General features: G+C 37.3%; 1 protein-coding gene across 4 annotated transcripts in view; it reads right to left on the reverse strand.

Annotated features, from left to right (window-relative positions):
- Nucleotides 1-16047, reverse strand: part of LOC138703095 (aminopeptidase N-like) — a 147038-nt gene that overhangs the window by 51798 nt on the left and 79193 nt on the right. For all 4 annotated transcript variants that reach the window (XM_069830696.1, XM_069830683.1, XM_069830704.1 and 1 more), the window contains exons 2-4: nucleotides 11221-11429; nucleotides 6032-6413; nucleotides 81-459 (exon numbers count right to left, since the gene is read on the reverse strand). In XM_069830696.1, coding sequence (XP_069686797.1) covers nucleotides 81-459; nucleotides 6032-6413; nucleotides 11221-11415 — 956 coding nt within the window. In that variant the 5' untranslated portion in view covers nucleotides 11416-11429. The remainder of the gene's footprint in view (nucleotides 1-80; nucleotides 460-6031; nucleotides 6414-11220; nucleotides 11430-16047) is intronic.

A 16047-nucleotide genomic window follows, 5' to 3' on the forward strand; every position in this document is an offset into this window, starting at 1 on the left:
AGTCTAGTAATTTTCATTAGGAGCCCTCACATTATTTTACACGCCACAAAATCTGCATAATACAGGATAACTTTACTCACACTGTGTTGTCGTTCGCATCCTTGTAGCTACTTCGATAGAATCCGAACAAGGATTCCGCAAGTTCTCCTGAGAATGGAATATCCAACACGTAAGTCTGACCCGCCTTTAACCCCGGTTCCACAGTTAAGGTTAGCTTGTCCTTCTCGTCTTCCTGGACACGTTCAGAAATCCTGAGTGACTTCGTGGTTTCATCTCCTGACTGTGAAGGTGGATCTATAGGCGCACGACGTCTGATGGCAGGAACGTTGCGCTTCCCTCTACTGCCACCAGGCTGCGCTTCTGTTGTGATGATCGGGGTGGTCATGTTGCCAGGGCTAATGGTTGTGTCTGCAGGGACTTGTGCTGATGTGGCATTTGTTGTCTCTGGTGTAATGCTATCTGCAAACATTATTATTATTATTATTATTATTATTATTATTATTATTATTACTACTACTACTACTACTACTACTACTACTACTGTCCACACCTGTGGAGTAACGGTCAGCGCGTCTGGCTGCGAAACCAGGTGGCCCGGGTTCGAATCCCGGTCGGGGCAAGTTATCTGGTTGAGGTTTTTTCCGGCGTTTTCCCTCAACCCAATACGAGCAAATGCTGGGTAACTTTCGGTGCTGGACCCCGGATTCATTTCACCGGCATTATCACCTTCATATCACTCAGACGCTAAATAACCTAGATGTTGATACAGCGTCGTAAAATAACCCAATAAAAAAACTACTACTACTACATTTAACCGATATTTGTTCAGATATGAAATAACACTAGACTTACACAAACAGTGTGACAAATGTAACACATGGAAGATAGTCAATTCTAGAGAAATCTCACAACCAGTAAAACGTAGCCAGAACTCTGGTTCTTTACCATCTTCTGAAAATTCTCTGTAATAATATTGGGTTAAAAAAATAAATTTGAATTTATTTCGTTTTCAGGAGTTCAAATTTCTCGAGGGACCATCCATCTAATGATCAGAGCTTCTGGCCACAGTTCATGAGGTCCCGGGTTCGATTCCCAGTTAGAGAACAGGGATTTTCCTCAAAGGGAATTGTTCCTGTGTTCGTCCATGGTCTGGTATTTAGGTTTTTAATACCTTTTTTGATGCTACATAATCATACACGTGATCATCCTACTTAATCATCTGGGCAACGTAACTCCGCCTTCCAGGCGCCTCAATCTCAGAAATGCGTTACATTGAAGCCACTGCCAGGAGAAGGGACTAGAAATGTCGAAAAGACAACTTGATGGCATTGGAGAAAAAAATCTTGGGGTTAACCCCTACATCAGTGGTGACCTACAGAGTTGGCCAAATTATTACACTAAAACGTTTGTCTTTGAAACATAATATAATTCGTTATGTCAACTATCAGCATAATTCACAGACTCTTATTGTTGTAAATATGATTGCTGACATCTTCAGGTATAGTTTTCTAACGATTGGATATATTTTCTCTGGTTATGTTAGTACTTTATATATATATTCATATATGAGGCCTCGCCATCCTCATTGAATAATCAAGACTACCTACTTTATATAAGTAGTCAACCTGTAGATAAATATTATTGGGGAAAAATTCCTTTACGGCACCGGGATTTGAACCCAGTACCTCTCAACTATGCGCGTTGAGCGCTCTTTCCATCTGAGCTGTGCCGAGACCCGATAGCGCATAGACCCGATAGATATTCAACAGTCTGTTCCCCCATGGCCTCCAGAAAGGACGGATATGAATCAGATTGAAAATCTGTGGTCTATACTGAAGAAGAAAGTGAACAAAAAGAAGCTTACAACAAAACATGGACTCATTGAAGCACCGTCTGATATCTGGCTAAATGATGCTGATATTGAAAGAAGTCAAACTTTGGTCTCCAGCATCCCTCACAAAATCAAAATGTTCCCAGAGTGTTTACAAAACATTAGTAACCTCCAGACTCAGTTTTCTGTTCATTATTTCTTTGCAAAATACATTTTTGTTCATTATTTCTGCCGATAAATACAGTTTTGTTGTCGGCCTGGATAGCGTAGTCGGTATAGCGATGACCTTCTGTGCTTGAGGTTGCGGGTCTCTATCCCGGCCCAGGTCGATGGCATTTAAGTGTGCTTAAATACGACAGGCTCATGTCAGTAGATTTACTGGCATGTAAAAGAACTCCTGCGGGACAAAATTCCGGCACACCGGCGACGCTGGTATAACCCGGGCAGTTGCGAGCGTCGTTAAATAAAACATAATTTAAATTTTACAGTTTTGTTGCAATTGTAGTCACTTTAGTCTAATAATTTGGCGAACTCGTATTCCTTGTGCAAGAACATTCTTCGCTGTACATGAACAGATCGTCGGCCCAATACTTGCAATGCCAACGTTTCACTCTTCTTCTCGTGTTTCGTAAGAACAGCTGAGTTGGTCGCCACTGTTCTACACCTTCATAGTCTCAACACTATTTCATAGTACAGGGACATCATTTTATTTTTACTATCATTTTTAATATTAACCTGTCTATACCTTTAGAGAACCGGAAACACCGCTTGCTCCCCCCTCCAAGACTGGAGTTCGATGATACTGGCGTAAAACACAAATCACTCTACTAGGTATAGGAAGGAAGAAAAGTAGTTCATCCATTTACGTAAACTAGGAAATATCGCGATTTTGAGTTTGATAATTTTCATTAGGTTTTTCTTTAATCAAAGTACAGTACTGTATTAAGAATAAGTGTTTTTACTCACGAAGTGAGTTATCCATGCGAACGTATTCATTATGCAGTGTATATTATACTGTCTACAGCACATTAGCGTACAATATAGAGAAAGAAGTTAAATTGAAAAATAATCATAATATGAATATTTAAACACAATTTTGAAAATGGTGGCCGTTCATTTCGATACAGACTTCAGCTCTTTTCTGCATATTATCGCACTATAGACTGTTGCATGTAATTCCAATTGCCAGTTTCGTCCTTCGTACTAGTAACTCATGTTGAAATAATTCTGTATCTACTCTAAGTACAGTAAATTCAATCTTCACTTCTGCCCGACCCGAAAATATAAAATTACTCAGACATGCTATCTACTGTCCGTCCAAGTGGTTATGCCGCAGGATTGTAGAAAGGGAGGAAATCACGTGACAGTTAATTACTTAACGAGACCCTTTTATTTAAGTTAAATTAAACAGCTGTATAATATTACGTAAACTTCCAATTCCTAAGAGAAATTAACGTTTTCAGGAAAGAGCTAAGACAGCCCAGCTATTACAGAGAGGCGAGCAGAAGCAGGTGGGGGAAATCGGGATGCGACGTAGGCAAACGGACAGTACCTGTGCGAAAATATGATTCAATATTGAAAGCTCTTTCGTCACTGGAAAACGCGAATATATTTCTGGAACGTACTATACTCAGTAACTCAGTACTGCTTACTATCTGCGGTCTTGGTTCTGTGTGGAGTTGGAACTTCCTTAGTAGAAGGGGTGGGAGTGAAGTACATTCAAAAACTCAGGTACAATAAAAATTGAAGTAAAAATAAAATGATCTCCCTGTATATTTATATGTCTTTGTCGTCTTCTTGATTGCCATAGGGAATCATTCCCCAGAAGTTTTGCGACAGATGGCTCTATTGTTTTTTGATACGAAAATCCCTGGCTCTGTGACCACTCTTTCATGTTTGCAAATAGAGTTTAATCTAAGAGTTGAAGATCAGGCGAATAGGAAGGATGAAGCAAAACAGTGAATCCCAGACTTAATAGGAGTTCGCCATTCGCAAAATCGCAAGGCGACTAAGTTTTACGCCATTCTGTGCAGTTTCCTAGGGACTCAGTATTCAGTTAAACATAAGTGCTATCAGGGTGAGAATTAACGGGGGAATGGGGGGATTTTCCCCCTTGTTCGAAAGTTATCCCCCCTCTCATAAATTCATATTAACATCCCTGCCAGGGATAACTTCTATCCTCTCCCTCACAAAATATAATTGTTTTAATACGAGTGTATGTACTTTATAAAGTACAAAGTAAGCAAACAAAATAATACTAATGTATTATCATCACCGGCAAGCTGACAACAATGAATAACTTAGGAATTACACATCTTATCTTAAGCCTGCTCACGGATATAATTATTATTATGATCAAGATACGAGACAAGCAACTCAGTGCGACCAAGCGTTGAGCCGTATCGAATGAGGGTAACAATAATTTTATGTATGGTATTCTCTGTCTAGGATTCTATCCCTCCTCATCAGAAATCTTATTTCGCACCCTGAGTGCTATGTGAAAGTGGCTTTTCGCCTTAAATTGCACATACTTGACGAAGACTATATGACACACTCCATTCTTTTTACAGTAATTACATTGCCCACCATTACACATGCTTATCGACCTCCATTTTACGACATGCTTTTCAATTACACGACTGAACAATTACGTAGCAGTTCCTCACAGTTAAAAATACTATCCAATAGCAAAATAATTATGTACTGAAGCAAAGCTACTTCAAGACGTTTGGCGACTTCACACTTTTTCAATTTCTTATTTATTGAAATAGTATGTCCTATCCAAACTATTTTCCAATCACCCTAATAATAATAATAATAATAATAATAATAATAATAATAATTATTATTATTATTATTATTATTATTATTATTATTATTATTATTATTATTAGTGTTGTGGGATTTAATCGATTAATCGACCAACTTCTGTTGTAAGATTAATCGATCAAAAATATTTAATCGAATAATCGAGTTGATTAAAATTAATCGGTTGTAGTTGATATTAATTATTATTTTGTTAATACAAACTCATACTAAAAATTCCGACAACATTTCTCTCTCGGAAATTGCCTACTTAAAAACGCAATAATACTGTTATTTTCTAACTGTAATAGTACTGTTATTTTCTAGGGAAAATCTTTGCACAAACACTTCAGAAAGAGATACACATTATGAGGACAGTGATCTAGTCTACCTTTATTGAAAGTTGAAACACAATACGAAATCTTTACTAAGTTTTATGGTTTTTCCAAGAAAACTTCCGTCTTGTTGTCAGCTCATCTTCCTAGCATATGAAATACATACTTTTCTGGGATTCGTCCCCCTCATCCCTTATAAAATAGCCATGTCTACACTGTGTGCAAGTGAGAACGTAACAACCTCCTTCCTTTTCTAAAATCTGATAATTCAATTACAATAGGGGCCAGTCTTCTGTTTCGACCGCTGTACTTTTTGCATTTGCAGTTTCTGTACTGAGTTTATATATGAAGGTTGTGTGTTTACTTTGCTAAAGAAAAAAAAAATCAGTTTCCTGTGGTTTGTGAAAAGTGTAAACTCCATTATGTCATATGAGAATTTGAGAGGTGAACTCAGTGAAACGTTTGGATTTAAATTGAACGATCGTGGAGAAGTGCTTGACAGAAAAAAGTATTTCGTGAAAGCGATGCAGGAAACATTGTTACTAAACGTAGAGCGGCACTTAATTCGGAGCATGTGAATGCACTCACCTGTTTAAAATCATGAATGAAGCAGTATTAACTAAATGTCTTCATACTTTTTGTTATTTACTCCTATGTTTGTCTCAAAATTTCCCGGACATATTGACAAAATAAATTGCAAGCCTCATAAAAGATACGTTAGTAAGTGATTAAAATAGTTGTTTTGTAATATAACGATAGAATATATACAGATATACAACATTTAATACTTAGCCTATGCTTATCACCGAATACAAGTTAAATTTAACAATAATTGTGTATTACAGTATATTAAAACATTTTTTTCAACTCGATCAAAACTCGATTAATCGATTAAATTCAAATAGTTAATCGATTAAATATTTTGATCGATTAATAGCAATAATAATAATAATAATAATAATAATAATAATAATAATAATAATAATAATAATACATTGATCACTATTAAGTCAAGCATAGTAAGTTTTCAAGCAGCAATATACATTGTCTAAAAATGTACCTGTCTGCGGTGTAGTGCCGTCATTTGCTGTTGTAGGCGTCATAGCTGACGTGATTTCATGTGTGACCGCTGTCTGCTTGGTGGACTCATTGTATAGGGCAATCTTGATATCTTTCCCGATGTTTAATCCTTTGGCGTGGAGTGACACCTTATTAGTGGCATTGTGGCAGCTCACCCTTATAGACACGTGACCCTTGTAAGTAAAATTCTTGCCGTCTGGGTCCAGCTCTGTCAGGTACGGCTCCAGCTTCAGCCTGTAATATGAAGGGGTGATGTCTCTAGGCAACAGCAGGTCGGCGACCGGTATCGGCTTCTCTGACGTCCCGCTAGGCGCTGTAGTTGTCGTCTCCAGTGATGATGGTTCTGAATGCCCGTCTGCACCCTTAAAAATATAATTGTGTTTCTTTAATTAATTGATTAACTAGTGGACTTACTCGTGTTAATTATGTGAGATTTGTCCGGCTTACAGCTGTTTCAGTGCTTTACGCACCATCCTCAGAGCCTACTAGATCACGGCGTCATCTCGAACTTCTCTGCCTGGTATGTGGTTGATTGTTGAAAGGTGTTGAAGAGTGGAGTCAAATAGTGTGTGTGTGCTGAAATTGATCTGTGTGTTGAGAATTTGATCGGGGTGTGTTTTAGTGTGTTTGTATATTTCGTATTGTTCTATTGTGTTGAGTTTTTGGTTCTTGGGTTGTATGTGTAGGATTTCCATGTCCGTATTTATGTTATTGTACGTATGGTTAGTATTGGTTATGTGATCGGCGTATGTAGATGTATTGTGTCCTCTGGTTATTGCTTTAATGTGTTCTTTGTAGCGTGTTTGGAATGATCTGCCTGTCTGTCCTATGTAGAACTTATCGCAACTATTACATGTGAGTTTGTATACACCTGTGTGGTCGTATTTATTTGTTTGTGTTTTTGTGTGTTGTGATGTTTTTGTAGTGTGTTTTCTGTTCTGTATGTTATGTTGTATTTCTGCTTTCTGAATGAAGATGCGATCTTATGTGTGCTTTTGTTTTCATATGTAAGTGTGATGTATTTCTTGTGTTCTTGTGTTTGTGTTGTGTTTTGCGTGTTTTTGTGTTTGTTAAGTTTTTGTTTTGTCATTCTTATGATGTTGTCTATTATGTTTGGATTGTATCCGTTTTCCACTAAGTCCAGTAAGTCCACTAGTTAATCAATTAATTATATTCAAGTGTTAAAAGTAGTGTACGCAAGATTCAAAATGGATTATCAAGTGTTTCTTTAATTAATTATTACTTAAATATGTACAGTAGTGGCAAAAAAAACCGGACCGCCCTTGTAGCTGATTTCAGAGTCACAGATTCAAATTTTGCTAGTCACAAAACACATCCATCTTGTATAATTAATTGTAACAATGAAATTTATTGCATTTCTTCGATTTTTACCGTCTTTTGTTTCCTTCAGTGCCTCAAACTTAGAGACGAAAAAACTTTGCGAGTTTTATTTTCATCTGGCATCTATATTACATTTCTACCTCTATTCGGTAAAGATGACTGCGTATTTTTACATTAAATAGCAGTACATACCTCTGGCTTCACTATTCGTATTGGAATTACCCCAGTTTGACACAATACACAGCACAGGATTCTTTTCTACAAGGGTCGGTCCGGTTTTTTTGCCACTACTGTACAATTTGATTGTTATATGGGAATTGATACGGCTGTGTAAGAGATACACCGGTACTTAGAATATGTCACCCAGTTTCGGGGATAAAACTACAGTTGTTCTGGTTTGAAGTTATAGTTTTGTTTCGGTTTATAAATGAAGAGTATGGACATGGATGAATATAATAGAATGCGAAACTACGGCCAGGACCATGTTAGTCTACATTTCGCGGACCAAGTAGGCTAACAAAACCAGCGCCCAATGTCATAGGTATTATTTCATTAAAAGAATTGAAGACTATAATGTAGACGACTTCAGAATGTATAGAACACCAAAAATGGTTATTTTTTATATATTTTTAAACTTGGTTATTTAACGACGCTGTATCAACTACGAGGTTATTTAGCGTCGATGAGATTAGTGATAGTGAGATAATATTTGTCGAGATGAGGCCGAGGATTCGCCACAGATTACCTGACATTTGCCTTACGGTTGGGAAAAATCTCGGAAAAACCCAACTCAGCCCAAGCGGGAATCGAACCCACGCCCGAACGCAACTCTAGATCGGTAGGCAAGCGCCTTAGCCGCTACGCCGGTGGTTATTTTTGATATTACATAATATCTAACCGGTGGTCTTGTATAAGGAAGCACATGTACAAACTAATTTCAAGGTCATCAACTTCTTCGAATTTGTGCGAAGAAGAGATTCTGTGAACCAATAACATAAGGAATAACAACATAATGGTGCAGTCACTAGTCAGGGTCCCTGAAGTTCGATACTTTATCGAATCCAAAAAGAATAAAAAAAAAATGTCGTAGATGGTGAACATTAGAACTGCGTTATGAGTAGGTCCTGCAGAGTTCTCTACCATTAGTGACCTCTGGTTGAGAAGACAAGATGGAAGCCAGAAATTTGCGAAGAAGAGGATGTAAGTGATACGTGTGTATAAGCAATGTATGATAAACCGTGATGTTTATGGACCTTGTTTAAATACTGTTGTTGAATGTATTGTAAAGTAGTATATAGTAATATAATAATTTCAAATATCTAACTAGTTTTGCATTTCTTTTCCAGTACACTGTACACTAAATACCCTAAAAATACAATTTCAGTTATGTAACCTTCTGATTTCTTTTTTGCTCCATTAGTTGTATTAGAAGGTAGTGTAAAATAGACTGTCTCTTTTATCTTCCTGTTGGCTGCAATACGAATTTAATAAACATTTAATGCACTATTTGAAATTAGGTGGCATATTCATCCATGTAGCTGGTTTCAGTATGGGGAGTGGGGTTATTTTATGCACATAGTTAAACATTTCGCCACCTGGTGCGCTGATGGATGGATGGATGGATGAATGGGGCAATTAGTTACGCTTTTCGCCACTTGATGTGCTGCTAGATACTTGAAGTAATTAGTTATCCTTAGAATAATAGATGACAGCAAGATCAATATCTACATTAGCAACGCCTCTAGCGTTTGAAACGGGAAAGTCAATAAGTTTCGTATCCTATTATATATTCATCCATAGTATGGGGCTAAAGTACAATAAGAGAAGTAATTAATGAATGCTAAACAATATATTTTCTCTTCATACAAAGCAACATTCCGAAATTAGTACCAGCTCACAACAAATTTTTCACTATGGCTCACCCAAAGTGTATCGTAAGTGTCCATTATCACTTTAATATTGGAAAACTCCGTTTACAAATAAAACCAGTGGTATTAAAAATCTGTAGTTGCTCTCGATGCCGAGATATTACTGAGACAGTAGTGAGGCACGGCTAATTTTATTTGCAACTTCTGCGCCCTCGTACCCTTAACGAGGGGAGGTGGCGTCACTGGGCGTGGTAACACAAGTTAAATCTGTTCATGGCCAAACTACTAACAACATTAGCACTCGACTGTGGCTCAGTCTTGTTGCAGTTTAAGTCTCTGAAATTCTGTCATTTTCATTTCACCAGTAATCCCGGAACGGATCCCCATATTCGGTGCGGAGAAATATGTATTACACGTCAAAAATATATAAATCCACGTGTAAATGAAGTATGAACTATAAAATGACGTAAATATATTAAAAATTATATCCGTATTCAAAGTATAAATCTTCCACCAACCTATTTAAGTGAACATATACCATTTTAAGCCAGAAATGTATCAATTAAGAGGTGTGCTCTAAACTCTAGACTGTGACTGCAATTTGTATTCAGGCAGGTTTGCTTTTACCTAACAAACTCCAATATTTTGATTATAAATACAAGTATAAATAAAAATCTAAATTCCAAAAGGATCTGTAGGCCTATGTAACTTACTGGTATTTGATACAGCAAAAGCTTTCGATACAATTAATAGAGAGAAAATATGGTATAAAATGGCAAAATTTAGGGTCAGCTCGATATTTCTAGAGAATACTATAAAATCACTTTATAGAGATATTGGATTTACGATTAACTTCGAAACGAAAATCTCTGTAAAATGATTAAGCAAACGAGAGGAGTGAGACAGGGATGTAATTTGAGCTCTTATTTATTTAACTTATTTATTAATGATGTTCTAGATAATATTGTAAGTGACAGTGTTAGGAAACGTACATATTTCAGACCTACTCTTTCCAGATGATAGCGCGATTGGCGCTACTTCTGTCATTGGACTACAAAACGCGAGAGATGAAATTAACAAATTATGTAAAACTTGGGACCTGAAAATTAATGAAAAGAAATCTGAAGTGATATTATCTAAAAGGAAAACATTCGAAGTAAGAAAGAGATGGTTAGTGAATAGGATACCATTAAATTACGTTTCTATATTCATTCATCTAGAAGTTATAATAGACAGTAGTGACAATTGGAAATTGCGAAAAGAAGCAGCGCTGAAGAAAAGAAGAAATGCCTACGTAAATGACGGAATGTGAAAGTGAAGGATTTTCTAAACTTTTGTAATGCATTAGTAGAGTAGAATTTACTAACCAGGAATAACCTCCATAAGCCGGGAGAAAACCTCGTGATACATTCTGTATATAATGTAGAAATCTGGAGTAGTAAGGGAACTAGTATAAGCATCTTTAAATTGAGGACAAAACTGTGCAAAACAATTCTATATGTAAGTCTACCGTGGAACGCGTTTAACTGGGCAGCTAGATTAGAGGTGGGGTGGATAATAGTCTATGAATAATTCTTGAGAGGAAAATTAAATATGTATGTAATATTTTGATGAAGGATGATTCACGATATTAAAAATGTATATTATTTTTGGAAATAGTTAATTTGAAGTCGAATTGGTTACAAGGTTAGAAACTCAGATAAGCAAATTAGACTTGAATTGGTTGTGGAGAGAAATAAGGACATTAAACGCTAAGATTATTGGGAAAACTGTAAAAGAAAGGGTTACGAAATTTCGAGGCAGGATATTTTTTTCGAAATCTAAAGGACCTGGGATTATTAAGGTATTATATGGAAATTAAAACGATTTGGTATCGTTATAGTCTCAGTAGGAATATAAAATTTTTCTTATGTTTGTATTATATTATATTATTATTCTCTTCTATTACATAATTACCTACCGGTTTGCCCTTGCAAGTGCCCAGATAGTGCACTAAGATGCCAATGAGCACCATGCACGAGATGACGATGAGGCCGATCAGCAGAGCCTTTTTGGTGGACACAAACCAACCGCCTGAACGCCCATAATGGATGTTACCAGCGGAGCCCAGCTCGTCCACGGCCAAGAACTCTGTGCGGCTTCCCGAAGTCGGCATCCTCTTCCTCCTAACTGTCACAAGAAGATAACAAGTGAGATCTGCTCTTCTTTTATTTTTCACCTTATAAATTATACAGAGTGAGTCAGCCAGGGCTAGACCGGCGTCAGCGGAAAGTCATATGCGTAGTAACTGCTGCGCCATCGCAGTGATCAGACCTCTTGCTCGCGTACGTTTCGTGTTTAGTTACGTATACACTTTCACACAGTGAGGGTACATTTAGAGTGCGTTACTGTATCCATTATGAATTGAACATCGAGTGTTTGTTTACAACAATTTTGTGAAATACGAATCTTGGAGAAAAGTTGTAACAAACTTCCGTCAGTCATTCCCTGATTCGCACAGAGCCTTCTAAAGCAATGATTTACAATTTAGTGAAGACATTTCATACAACTGGATCAGTATTGAATAAGAAACGAACATGTGTGAAGCGTGTTCTCACTGAGGAGATTTTAGATGAAATTGGCCACCGACTAGAGAGAAGTCCTACGATATCATCCCGCCGTGTAGCTCAGCTGGTAGCGGTGTCACAGTCTTCAGTGGTAAGAGGTACGAAACAAAATTAAGACCTTACAAAATTCGTGTAGTTCAGAGGTTAACGGAACCCGATTATCAGAGCAGACTTAGGTTTTGCATGTGGTTCCAACAGTGAGTGTATGATGGACTACTTGACCCTATCTTACTTTTTTATAGTGACGAAGCATGGTTCCACATCAGCTGTTACATGAACACTCAAAACAGTCGTTACTGGGACAGTGAAAATCACGAACAACCGCTACATTACATAAAATTAGGGGTATGGTGTGCAATAGGGTATATAAAAAAAACTTTTCTTGAAAAATGAAGGTGGTTAGTGCGGAAAAGTTGCTATTTGTGGCAGAAAGAACGTAGAAAAAAATAAAATATTAATTCGACAATATCCTGTGTCTCCGCATCAGCCCTAAAGTTTTGCGAGCTTAATGCTCTATGTCTGTTTTCAAATTTTGTTTCGTAGTGCATCTCTTCGCCTATTTTTTTAAATTTACACTTAAAAATAACCCAGGGCTCGCTACGAGGAGGTGGTTGCACTTCCAGCCCCATCCCTCCACCCACCCTTAGTAGTATACTTGGTGTCAAATGTTGATTTACGCTGCATACTCAGACTTTGTTTCGAAGCTTGGCATTTCTCAGCTAAGCACACTAAATTATTTGAAGGATGACTACAGCTCACATACAAGTGGAGAATCCTGTAAGCAGTTGTAAGTCATCGAGATTGAACAACTGGTCCTGGTTTCTTCCTTCAAGCTCAATCGGACAATGGCCAGAATGAACAACTTGGTAGATCCCCAGAAGATACTCCTGGTCAGTAGGCCTACTAAGATCGGAGATACGTTCCACGTTAATTTTGTGGATCCAGGATACTTCAATAACTTTGAAATTCGCCATGATTTGTCTCACAATGGAGTAACTCTTCTCCGATATGTCCAGAACGTGTTTCTGGACCTGTAGTGATACTAGCAAGATGTTTCATGAGATAGCGGTGTCGAAGTTCATTTACATGGAGAAGACAAATTATTCGTTGTAGTGGCCTGCTGATTTCCTTTTCGACGCACACCATCGATCCTTTTTTTTTTCTTTCTGTAGAGGCTCCATCATAACCAAGTGCTGCTAGGGGCGATACATCTAATTTACTTGCCTTTAAAGATTGAAGCACGGCTCTTCAAATCTGATGTCCATGTCCAGAGAAAGAGGAGATATATCGAATATACTTTGAATGTGGTTCTTCTAATAAAGTTATAATTATGCTCCTCTTCTTTTTCTCGGCGATATAATCCGTTGTCCTTTTTCTCCTGTGTTAGTGCCCTGTCCTTACGACCATCAAAATATACTGTTCTAATGAACTTATTGTTAGGTGTTTCTTCTTTCTGAATTTTATCTCCAATCTTCATTTATCTCGTGACCATCTAGTATAAGACCCTTATTCCTAGTAGATATTATTCTCGCGCTTGTAGCATAGCTGTCGCAATTAGAGCCACATATCTCTTCGAGGTGCCTATCTGAAGGCTGCTGAAGATAATTTTGGTAGAGGCAAGTGAGCCTGAGCACCAGAAGGCTTCGATTCGAAGTCAGAATACACATTCCTTCACTGCTGTTCCGAGTGGTGCGAATGCTTAGACTCAGAGCTTGTAACTGATGTCTGTTTTTCTCTTCCTCGGAATTCAAGCCGCACTTCTTCAGATTGATGGCGAACGGGCCTCTTCGCTTTCCTCTCTTCACTCTTAAATAGTGTTTTCGTCGTCACAATGTCATATTATCATTAATCATATTTCGTTAATTTTTCTGATCCATTAGAAAGGATACTCCTATCAATGGAACTTTCCTACTTAACTCACATTCACAGAGACTTTCCGGGTTCGGGCACTTACAAGTGCATATATCAAACAATTTTCTACCTTTATTAATAAAAGCTTATTCATGCGCCCTTGAGGTTAGCCCACTTCGTTAGTGCGATTTCAGAATATTCTGATATTTACTATGATACTATTTCATCTTTTCCACTACTCTACGATTGCTGATGGTAGGAAGGCTTGCTGTTTTTCAAACCTCGATAAGTCTGTCGGCAGTAACATGAGCGATGTATTTTACTGAAAGGTGTTTTCCACCTAGTTCGTTTGTCTTTAAATCTCTGATCCAAAGAAAATGTGTTACCACATCTTTATAGGTTGGAAGTTGCGACTCTCTTATCGGACCTGGTATATCGAACAAAGGACTCGGCAGTACGGCAGTATGAAATTATTTTTTCTACTCATGACAACACGATGCATAAGAACTATTGCATGTACCACTAAACCAATGATATGTCACACGATTTCACAGAAACAACAGCGATATAAACCTGGCCAGCATAGCCTACGAAATACGACTGCTGGGCAGATTCTACGCTAACTGCCAGCATCCCTCTCTTCTCTAATAATTTGTACAAGATGCGTTATAAATTCGAATCTTCAGTATTGATGCGGAGACACAAGATATTGATTAAATTTAATTTTCTTTCTCCTGCAGTCTTTCTGCCACAAGTCGCAACTTTTCCGCACTAGCCACCTTCATTTAAAAAAAAAATTGTTTCGATACACCCATAGGGTGCAATGAGCGAACGACTGATTGGTCCCATTTTCTTTGAGGAAATTGTCAACGCACAAAGATATACACAGTGCACACTCCATCCATTTTAATGAGCTTAGTGAGGACGAAAAGTTGTACAGTTATTTCATGCAGGATAATGCCACAGCTCACACTGCTCATGTGTCAATAATCGCAATTCAGGAAGTGTTTGATGACAGGTGGTAAGTCGTGGATTATGGCCAGCTCGAGCGCCAGATTTAAATCTCTGCGATTTTTATTTCTGGGGCACACTGATAAGTAAAGTTTACGCGAATAACCCACATTCACTTGAGAAATTCAAACAAAATATCCGGCATGAAATTTGACCCATTTCGGAGAACGAACTGCGGCGAGTTGCTGGACATGTCTTCAGAAGATGTGCAGCCTGCCAGAAATCACAAGGACGCCATTTCGAATATGAATTGTGAATTCGGTAAGTACATAATTACGCAATACTAACCGCAAAAGCGCGGAACGAATCTCCCGCATATGGTAGCATCGTTACGTATGAATCAGGTGCCGTGAGTGCGGTTAGGATTCTAGCTCTGGCTGGTTCACCCTATTTATATAACACATAAATGAGATAGAAAATAGCTAGACAAAGTAGTCTAGGATGCACATAATTCTCATTATACATATTACTCTATACAGAACGATTACAGTAAAGGCTTTTTAGAGGATATTGGAATGCATAGCCTATCATCATTAAATGGAAATAAACTTAAGGTTTTATAACTAACTAAACTGCGTGCGAGCACGAGCTTCTGCTCTTTCGGGCTGCAATGTCTGATGTAATGATGAATGATGACCTAATGTATATTTAATAATTAATAAAAAAAATATACGTGTTACGAACACAGCGCGGATTGAACAAATTAGTAAATATTCGGAGATCCCATATTCGGTATCAGCAAAAGGTCCACTGATTCGAATACTTTAAGAAATTATACACGGAACACTATGCTACTTATGAACCTGACAGCGCTGTGCATAATGACTAGCAGCAGGTTAATACAAAATGCAGGAGGAAAACTAGTTTTTTACTGGGACTTGAGTATTGAAAAATGATTACTGAAGCTTCCTCCAAGTTTCATATTTTGGTAATAAAACCTCTAAAATGCTGGTTCTGTTATCTTTCTATTTACGGTATACGAAATACGCCCTTCTCTTCAAATGCATTACAGTGATTTCGTATAGTTATTTTATTATTATTATTATTATTATTATTATTATTATTATTATTATTATTATTATTATTATTATTATTATTATTATAAGATCAGATAATTTTATAGTAAATTTAACAAAAGGTTAAGTTAAATTGTTGTACATTTATAACGGACATATAAACAAAATGTCAAAAATGACTTCTTTAGTATGAGGAATGCTAAAAACTTCTATTTTCATGATAATATTGAAATACCTTTTTGTCATCTCTAGGCTTGTAATGTTGGGGACCGATAGGGTGCATTACGGTGGTTTCAAGTTTAC

The sequence above is a fragment of the Periplaneta americana genome, chromosome 1, assembly GCF_040183065.1.
Source record: "Periplaneta americana isolate PAMFEO1 chromosome 1, P.americana_PAMFEO1_priV1, whole genome shotgun sequence".
NCBI classification, from domain to species: Eukaryota; Metazoa; Arthropoda; class Insecta; order Blattodea; family Blattidae; genus Periplaneta; species Periplaneta americana.